The sequence below is a fragment of the Mugil cephalus genome, chromosome 12, assembly GCF_022458985.1.
Source record: "Mugil cephalus isolate CIBA_MC_2020 chromosome 12, CIBA_Mcephalus_1.1, whole genome shotgun sequence".
In the NCBI taxonomy this organism is placed as follows: Eukaryota; Metazoa; Chordata; class Actinopteri; order Mugiliformes; family Mugilidae; genus Mugil; species Mugil cephalus.
The window spans coordinates 24584141-24594630 of NC_061781.1; the positions used below are offsets into that span (position 1 = coordinate 24584141).

The following is a 10490-nucleotide window of genomic DNA, read 5'->3' on the forward strand; positions in this document are numbered from 1 at the left end:
GTAAAACGTCAACACATGAAACTTTTTTTCACTGAGAGACAAAAAACACTTAAATTAAAGGGATCTGATTGTTAAATAAAGAATGCACAACTCTAATTAACAAAAATTAAAAGAAGAAACTGTGACCAAAACATGTTGGAGCACCACATTTTATGGGCGTAGCAAAACCCAGACTCGGTTTTTATCAGATATGATCTCATAGGATCTTATTAGAATGAATGGTTTTATTTTCTCCATCCATTCATTCTAACGCAACTCTTATGGGATGTGGTTCAGACAACACGCAGGAAAAAAAAACAATATCTCACACCGTTGGCTACAACACAACACACTCGGATGATGTGAATGACTGTTTGGTCTCCATCACTGAATAATTAACTATTAACTGGTCCCACAGATCTTCATCATAATGAATTAGCTTAATTACAACCACTAATCTGAACATGCACATTAATGAGTTTCCCACAACACCTCCCTGCAGATGTTTCACAATAAGAGCATTATTGAGAAAGTAAAACAGAAGGGGCCTCAAAATCTGATGCAGATCGTGTTAAGTTTGCATTAACAGCGTCATGCAGAAACTTTCAACAATGCAACCGAGGAGAGATCTCTTAATAAAATACAGTAAATTACTCTTGTGAAACAGACGTAATTAGAGAAAATATCCCTTTACCCTAGTTTAGGTAGACATCCTCTAATATTTGTCTTGCAGATCAACTGTTTCTCAGAAAGTCCAGATTTGAAGGGAACAGACGAGGTCTCGAGATCAAGCTTCAAAGGTTCGACAGCTTTACTCAACGAGCTGGAGGATCGGATCGCTCAGGCTGCAGCCAATGTCCAGAACGCTGAGTGTGAGGTAAGAACACCTGGCAACCAATCAATCAATCAATCAACCAACCAATCAATCAACCAATCAATCAATCAATCAATCAATCAATCAATCAATCAAAATCCAGACTAAAAAGATAAAATTACAAAAAAAATATAATTCAATTAATAGCGATAATACAAAGAATATAATAAAAAACTAAATAAAATTCAGTTAAAAGTGCCAGACTAAAAAGGTAAAAATAATAAAATAAGTTTGTTAAAAGCGAGAATAAAAAATGTAAAATGATAAAATAAACAAAATTCAATTGAAAGCCACTAAAAAGGTAAAAATAGTAAAACAAGTTAAAATTTGTTAAAGGTCAGACTAAAAAAGATAAAACGACTAAAATTAAATTAAAAGCCATACTAAAAGATTAAATAATTTAAAAAAAATAAGGAAAATTCAGTTAAAAGTCAGACAAAAAAATATACAATGATAAAATAAATTAAATTAAATTAAAAGCCAGACTAAAAGGGTAAAAAAAATAATAAAATAAGTTAAAGTTAGTTAAAAGCCAGACTAAAATGATAAAATAAATAAAATTCCATTAATAACCAGACTAAAAGGTAAATAAAATTCAGTTGAAAGCAAGACTGAAAGGTCTTATGTCTGTGTAGATTCTCAGTCTTCCAGGTTCGTGATTAGTCGTAAACAAAGCACAAACTTGGGTTTTCTTGAAGATTTGTCACCACTCAGCCAAGTATCTAGATGGTGGATTTGCGTTAAAGTTGTGAAGTTTCTGACCAGATGTAGCATAAATAGTGTGGTGTATAAGAGTTATGGTACAGGCTGGTACAGGCACATGGATAATGTTTGCAGAAGATAAATAATTTGAGCACTAAACAGTGAAGCTGAGCTGACAGGAGAACGTTGACGTGTCCTTTCTCTTCCTCGGTGTCGTCCCAGGTCTCCTACATAGAGAACAGGATCGCTGCTCTGAATGCTGCCGGGATGCCTGTGGACAGGAGGAGGAGGGTAACAAGGCTTTATTTAAACACAACACACACACGTCACTATACAAGTATTCTTGGTTCCTTTTGGAAGCAGAATCTCTTCCTGGTTGACTTTATGACATTATATTCTTGTGTCCTGTGGCTCCGCCCTCTCAGATTCAAATCAACCAATAAGATCACTCCTTTCTTCAAAGAATAAAATAGATGTTTGCAAAGCCAAAAGATCTGATAGGTCATATATTTTCCCATGTTCTGACCTTTTATTATTATTTTATTCTTTGCGTGTTATCTTTGTTTGTCTCTGCTGTTCCACAGTCTGCTATCCCGATCCAAGGAAGGAGACTTTCCCACAACTTTCCCACAAGTAAGAGCTGACACTGCTGCCCTCGAGCACGATCCCCAGAGCCTCGCAGCTCTGACTCCAAACATCTTAACCTTGTTAAACTCCGAGAACACGATGATCTACTTTGTGAACCAGTGAACACTGTGTCCTATTGTGCTGCAGCGTTAGCACACACTCTGATTCTCCACACGGAGAACTCTACCATCGGTGTGTGAATATAGAGAACTTCCATCTTTCATGCTGCTGCTCAGTCAGTGACCAGATCTTTGTTGGTGGTTTGGAGTCAGGAGCTACTGTGTCCTGGTCCTGGACTCCAGACTGACCAGTGCTTATTAAAAGGGCGTTATTTAGAGCAGTGATTCTCCACCGTGGACCCCTAGTGGTCTGTGGTGTAATTGCATGAGAATAAAGTATCCTTATAGATTCATAGAAATAGGATTATTTTACTCAAATGTGACTGAGACCTTTATCTGCTGCTTTTTCTCTAATTACACCTGTTTCACAAGTGTAATTAAGAGATCTCGTTCCCGCGTTGCATTGCAAGTCTCTGCATGACGCAGTTAATAACTTAACACAATCTGCAATCTGCATCCATGTCGAATTATGAGGCCCGTACCACTCATTTCTTAATAATACTCTCATTATGTGAAACGTCTGCCGGTGTCACGGGAAACTCATGTTAAAGCAGGTTAGCACTGGAAATTAAGCTAATGCTATAATGATGAGAATCATGATCATAAAAACTTTATTTAGGGCAATAAGGAGGGCGAAGAGCGGTGCATAAAAATAAGAGCAAGAGAATAAAATCACAAAAGTTGGTGGGCAAAAAACAGTTACAGAAACAGTAACAGAAGAGTGAGATGAATTGTGGAAAATAATATAAAATGTAAAAAAATGTAAAACAGCAGATAAAGTCTGACGCATAAATAAAGTGAGGCGTGGATCAAATTAAAGGTGACGTTGTAATATATTGTAATATTGTAATATTGCACATGAAGACATGTGATATTGCACTTGAGTATTACACAAGAACAGCACCCCCTCCTGAGTGGGCCCGGGGGCCTCAGGGATGATCAGAAATGTGCAGAGAAAGGTTGAGAACCACTGATTTAGAGAATCTCTTTTCTGAAGAAAAAATGTCTGTAAAAACTGTTCAGTATGTGAGAAAAAGGCAACTACCGTATGTTTCCAGACCAGGAGGACAGGTTTGTGAGGAACTCTATCTACAGGGGCTCCCTGACACAGAGGAACCCAGTGGCAAAGCCCCCACCCCGGGCTACCTGTGCGGTATGACCCCCACTCCACGGTGACGGGTGCAATGAAGAGTTCACTCTCAAAATACAACTGCTGCTATTTAGAAAAAATCAGACACGTGCTTCAAGAAATCAAACCGACGACAGAATCACAACAAGAAACAAGAAAAACTATTACTTGCATCTTTTCCAAAGGAAATTGGCTTCACAATGTATTTTTAAAAAACCTTATATCTGGGCTGAGCTTTTAGTATAAAATAAATAACTGTATTTATTATCTGGGGCCCTATTATAATATTTAAAGGCGTAAATTTAAGACAGATTTTGAAAAGTCAGTTTTGGATACAGGTCCAGATGCAACATAGGGACAAGAAAAATAAATAAATAAATAAATGCATGCATGTGGTCTAACTCTTCGTCATTAGTAAATCTACTGTAAATAATAATGACTCTACAATATTAAACCTAGTATTAAATTCGAGTGTAAGAAGGCTGGATTTATACTTCTATGCATATTCTCTGTATGTAATTTTTTTGTGAATACCTAAAAGGTTCTACCCCCTCCCCCCGCTGTCATAATTCCTTATAATGAATGAAAGGACATAAATAGTTAAGAATGACAGTAATCTTCATTTTGCTAACAAAACACAGACACATGGATCTAACTTCAGGTCCTTGAATCTGTAACTATGTCAGATTTATTGATTTACTGAAGGACGTTCATTTCTGCAACAGGCATCAGAGACAAAGATCAACAAATCACAATATAAGTAATAAAAACAATATTAATAAAATGTGACACATTAAAGCTCAAGGTAGAAGTGCAAACAATGCATAAAGTGCACAGTACTAAGAAATGAGAAGTAAAAACTATGTATAAAATAAGTATGAATAAGTGCAAATGGAACTAGAGGTGACAATAAATCTCAGTACATTGTCTCTGAAGCATTAATGCAGCGTAGCCACAAATAACCTATTGTCTCCAGGACAAAAGCTGTTCAAAAATATTACATCAATCTATTTATACTTTAATCTATTTTTACTGGCAAAAACAAACAAAAAAATCTAAATCACAAATCACAAACTGGTGTGAAACTGCACAATGTTCCAACATAGAAATGCTGGGAAAGTGGAATCAAGCTTCTTATCTAACTTTCAGCACAAATTTAAAAACATGTATTTCGCAAAGTGTCACTAATTATTCCTGAAGGAGCAGCAGATGTACTTTTAGAAGTGAATTCTTCGTGTACAGATCACACTGGGCTTTTTAGTTCTTCTTCTCACGGATGGTGGTCGGTTTGAAATAACCTCATGATTTTTTCATCTTTTACAATCAGAAAAATTCTTTTTTTTATTTTTTGCATCATTTTTATTAATTGTCATTTTAGTTTTACTTTCACACCAGCTTTGAAACGTTAAAAGAGTCTCTTAGGATTTTGAATTCTCTTTCTCATAAAATACAGAGACTGTGAAATACTGTGAGGGAATTTCCACTTAAGAAAATGTATGTGTCTGTATGAGACATGACACACGTGTCTGCAGGGACGTCACTGTACTCACTGTTAAAATTGACAATTTAAAAATAATAATCATTTCATAAACGACATGCGGATCACGTAAAAACTTAGAAACAGTGAGAAAATAACAAGTTGATTTCCTCTTTGACGTGTGGTTAATGTGATGTCAATTTCCTGTTGTTACTCTGCTCATGTTTCTAATCTAGTCTGGTGACTCCAGCGTGGATGGGCGTCTGTCTAAGATAGAAACAATGATTTCACTAACCCAATCAAAGCATGAAACGGTTGATTGTATTGTCCACTGATCAAACAGCCAGTCATGATCCGTCTCTGTCTTTCTTGCAGAAGCCAGTAATGATGCAGGGTTCGTGAGGAGGAGGCTGAGCATAATGTGACCGACTTATATACTGTGCCCACGTACACTGGTTCACACACAGTCTGTAACACAACTGGAGTGTATGTAAGTGTGTAATGTTAGTGTCTAAGCAGAGATTCCTGTCTGAAAAGCAGCTGCTGTTATCATTTAGAAAGTGTCCTTTAGATATTGCTATGTTACTCTACTGGATTAGATCCATACAATATCCATATGTTATGCATGATCTGCACTAACTTCTCTTTGCATACGTTAACACGCATGTTAATGCATTTACTTTAATGTGCAAAAAAAAGAAAAAGAAAAAGAAGAAACATTTGTCGTGTTGATTTGAAGTGTGTGACTGAAATGAATCCTTTAGATCCTGTGGTTTCAGCCAGTGCATTAAAACTACTGTAAAACCAGTTTGCATTTTCTAAACCATGTATATTTTTTATTGTTAATGATGTTCTGTTGGTATCTTTAACGGTGGGCCGGCGCAGTCGATGTGTGAAATCAGACGTCAGGTGTAATGTTGTTGTGAGGTTATTGATGAAGAACGTGACTGAAATATACACAGAGAACATATAAGATAAAAAAAACTTTGTACTGTGCTGCAATGCATTGATTTATGAATGTATAATAAATTTACATTGACTCCATAATCACAACTTTTTGAAGTGACTCCAAGGTCATTTTTACTTTCCCTGTTATGTTTTGCAAATGGTTTAGTTATTCATCACAGAGACGTTTGTAGTTGCATCTGTGGAGTCGTCCAGGTCATGATACATCCAAAAAGAAAGGCAGTTTAAATAGGAACATCTGTGTATGGATGCGGCCCATGAGAAACTTGCTTGACTTGTTTGGGTTAATTGGCAACAACTGGCGTCCATTAATGTCTAGATACGGAGCTGTTGTTGAGGGTGGGGGCTGTTTGGCCTCTTCCCCTGTGAAGCCATTATCAGTCATAGGCTCCAGACTTAGATGGCTCCATTAACTTCTCTCTCAGACCATCCGTCTCATCTGGATAAGATTTAAGATGCTGTTGTCTTCAAAGGATTCAATCAACCAATCAAATATTTAATTTTATAGCATCTTTTAGAATAAATTAAGTCCTTCACATTTTGATTGACAAATTTATATATATAAATGGATGTGTTGTTTCCCCAGTGTACAAGTCTGCACATTACTACTTTCTGTCTGGATGTTTCATCTTGGGGTGGATGAGAAAAAAGCCTTTAATCTCCACCTAAACATCTCTCGTTCAGTATGTTTACATGCACATGAAAAAAAAAACAACAAATTATTGCCTTAATCCGACTTTAACTGGACAATTTAAGTGCATGTAACGTTTCTCTCCTTATCCGATTAAGACGCCCAGATAATGAAAATCAATTTTCTCCAACATTCTCCCACAACTGCTGCGTTGGTGTATGACCCCGGAACAAAAACACAGCAGAAGAAGAAGGTAAATGGAGCTGGTAGAAGAACCATGCAGATAAGATAGCGCCACCTTATCTGCACCAGAAGTAGTGACACAATACGTACAAGATTAAAAAGCTGAACTATTCTCCACCTGGTTGTTGTTTAAACGCTGGTCTGAAAGGGGACCATATTAATTTGCTGAAAAGACACATATCGCCACCTAGTGTGGAGGAGGAGGACATGTTCCCATCAGTTGCTCTGTTTTCTCCGTTGCATGTAAACTGGGACAAGAACACATACAGAAAGTGAATTTAGAGCTCAGCTCCATTAAGCTGAGCATGTAAACGCACTGATTAACTCATTTACGATGTTACCCATCCCATACAGGCTGTATCAGGACAGTGTGATGTCCACTCCGTGAGCTTTGGCTTGTTTTTCTTAAAGGTTCAGAGTAGTCAGAGCCGACATCTACACACTTCAGCTTACTAGTTTCAAGACATTTGGATATTCTCTCAATCTGTACGATGAAATGAAAGCAGAGCATTTCCGCCCTGATGATTAGCAGACAGCAGCAGAGTGTACCTGTCATCAAACGCTCCTCCAACATGACGCTGACTTGTCCAGATGTTGCTTTGCATGACTTTTTTGATGAGGTCACAGGTGAAATTCTTCCATGGGGGGGGCTGTCATCAGCGCTCTACAGTGGAGCGATACACGGCTATTCACGTGTCTCCTCTGCAGTGATTTACTGTAGCTTTGCCTTTCTGCTGAGGTTTCTTGTTCTTCCAAATCTTGTTTTGAGTCAGAGGATTTATGAAGCTGTGGACCACAACTGGTGGTTCCTTACGAGGAGCTCAGTGAGTCCAGATCTGGAAGGAGAGACACCAGGTCAAGTGTACAAACCAGCATGTAAAAGTCACACTAACTACTGAGTACCGTTTTGAGTTGCTGCAATGAAAAGGACCCAGTCCTTATCAGTGTACATCCCGTCGAGATCTGATGTGTTTACAAAGTGTTTTTAATTAGGATACCGGAGATAATATTTCCTGTTGTAGCGTTGCACAACTGATGAAGCTGCACCATATTCCCAGAACTCAAACGCTTAAGTCACATGTGCGTATGTAGTACGTATTCTTCTTGAGATGTGCGTGACATCAGTGCATCGAGACGCCGCTGCCCCTCCTGCTGGGATATAAAGAGATGATGAAACAACTGATAAGTGGAAATCGACACCCAGAGGGACCAGGTCCAGGGAAGTGAAGCCTCCTCGTAGCGCAGGTGAGACATCGATCAGACACCACATCGTCCTCCTCGTCCTTCCAGTCTCATTATAATCACTGACTGTGTTTGTCTTGACTTTGGGATTTATGTCACATCCTCTCTGACTTCACCAGAAGACCAAGGTGAAGTTCGGTTCTGCAGTCCGTCCATCCCACTGTCATTCTTCAAAGTGGTAAGTCTTCACATTTGTTGCCTTTTGCTCAGACCTTAAGTCCATGTGAAGATGAGGCAGAAAACGAAGCAGAATGGTTTTAAAGGACTTGTTCAAAATCCTGATTGAGCTGCTTTCTGCTTTAACCCTGTTCTGTCTTCAACCAACAAACTGTCCATTGGAAGACTGTGGTGGAAATGTTCTTATTTCCTTGTCATTTTCTTCATTAGTAGAAGAAGAGAAGAATAAAGCAGTAATTGAATTGTTGTGCATTGTGTCACACCTGCTGCTGCTGCTCGTCTTTGTTAGCAAATTTCAAACTGACAAACCCGTGCAGCGCTGCATCGCTGCAGTGCTGCAGCACAGCGTGTCGTGTGTTTGGATATGACTGATATTACTTGGGGGGGTGTGTCTCGTTTCCTCTCCAGGTCGAGCTATGATGAGGATGTGTGCAGGACTCTGTGTCCTCGTGCTGCTGCTCAGTCAAACCCAGAGTGGAACTCAAGGAGCTGGTTCCATTCTCATCAAAAGTAAGGTTTCACCAGGCTGCTCAGTTCTCAGTAATACAAGGAACCAGTTACACACAGTGTTATCTTATAAATACTGCACATTTTATCATTCTACTGAATAAATTCATAACTCAGAGCGACATATTCTATGTTACCATGACAGCATTTTACTTTATTGTCAAGTATCACCTCATTAAATTATCATTATTTCATTTTGATTTTACGGATTTTTTCCGAACATGCAAAGGACATGTAAATATGAGCAAACAAACAGAAATGACAATACAAAAAAAATCTTTAAAAAAAAAAAATAAATAAAAAAGCACTAAAATAAAAAAAGCAGCACATTAATTTCACTTACATGTTGAAAAGGGGTGGGAAGAAGCACAACTAATTTGCTTATTTGTTTGTCTCCCTCTTCCTTTCACTCCTTATTATTTATAGTTATATACACATACATGCATTCATATACAGATACATATATTTTCATATATACATATTTAAACATACAAGTAAATACACACACACACACACACACACACACACATATATATATATATATATATGATACGTAAGTAACTAATAAAAAAAACAACAACAATGAATACCTGGTGACAGTCAATAACCTTCATCCCAATATCTTGTGAAAAAGTTAACTTAGAAACATGTTGCTCTGGGAGTTTCAGACCTGGCTTTGTAATCCATCTTGAGTTAATATTTATTGTTATTGACGATTGGTGTTGAATAAAACTGAAAATTGAATTAGGTGTTATTTTGTGAAGTGACCTTTTCTGAACTAGATTCATCTGTGTATGAAGTCTTCCCATGTTACCAAGCCCCTTGTTGGCATTCTTGGGTAGGACAAAATGATTTTGGGTGGGTATAGCTGTTGGGTTAGGGAGTGAATAACTTTTCTTTCTTTCTTTCTTTCTTTCTTTCTTTCTTTCTTTCTTTCTTTCTTTCTTTCTTTTTTATTCCATCCTTGTTGGTCAGATCCAGACATCGATCCGTCCTGGTACACAGGCAGAGGGATCAGACCGGTCGGGAGGTTTGGTCGAAGAGTCACGAGGAGAAATGCACATCTGTCCTTCATCGTAGCCAGAGTTTATGGACCAACAGCCGAGCGCAGATTTTGAATCAGACAGCAAAAAAAAAATAAAGTTTTCATTTTTCACTGTTCGTTGTGGATTTATGTTGTCGAGTTTTATTTTGAATAAAAGTAGAATCCCACTACATTGTGTATCTGTGATTTGTTTGAAACGTGTCCGAAGAAAAAAAAAACACAATTAGTCGTGTAACAGCTCTACACAACTAGAATGCTACACACGTGTCTGCTCATCAGTTGCACATGGTGGTAAAGTTCTTCAGCTCAAATTTGTTTTTGTATTTGTAGCATATGGACATGGCTTTCGTTTCTGGCTCCACTCACTTGAAGCAGTAATACTAGATGAGCACATAAACCATCTTCTTGGTTTTCTTCCACACTGTGAAGTCCATCACACATGCTTATTTGTATTTCTCCCCTCGCCACATTATCGTATTCCCACTCCACCCACAGTTAAGTAATAAAAGGATATTTCACATTCCACAGTGACCTGAGCGTCACAAGGGTTTGACTTGTTGTGAACAGTCAACCTAATTAGCAAAAATATAGCAAGCAGGAATGATTTCATTAATAGAATCAGTGGACGATGCACAACTCTCCTGCAGCAGTGGTGTGAATGACAAAAAAGAGTGCATCATCTGCATAGCTACACACTTAGATGCTACGTCCAGTAAAACAGACAAATGGTGAAAAATACAGCAGAGGTCGTGAATTTTTCCACCTTGGTCTT

General features: G+C 37.9%; 1 protein-coding gene across 2 annotated transcripts in view; it reads left to right on the plus strand.

The window, feature by feature from the left end:
• mlphb (melanophilin b) overlaps positions 1 to 5960 on the plus strand; it is a 38264-nt gene extending 32304 nt beyond the window's left edge. For both annotated transcript variants that reach the window (XM_047600162.1, XM_047600163.1), the window contains 5 exons: positions 713 to 856; positions 1778 to 1846; positions 2140 to 2188; positions 3360 to 3454; positions 5283 to 5960. In XM_047600162.1, coding sequence (XP_047456118.1) covers positions 713 to 856; positions 1778 to 1846; positions 2140 to 2188; positions 3360 to 3454; positions 5283 to 5309 — 384 coding nt within the window. In that variant the 3' untranslated portion in view covers positions 5310 to 5960. The remainder of the gene's footprint in view (positions 1 to 712; positions 857 to 1777; positions 1847 to 2139; positions 2189 to 3359; positions 3455 to 5282) is intronic.
• The last annotated feature ends 4530 nt before the right edge of the window (positions 5961 to 10490 follow it).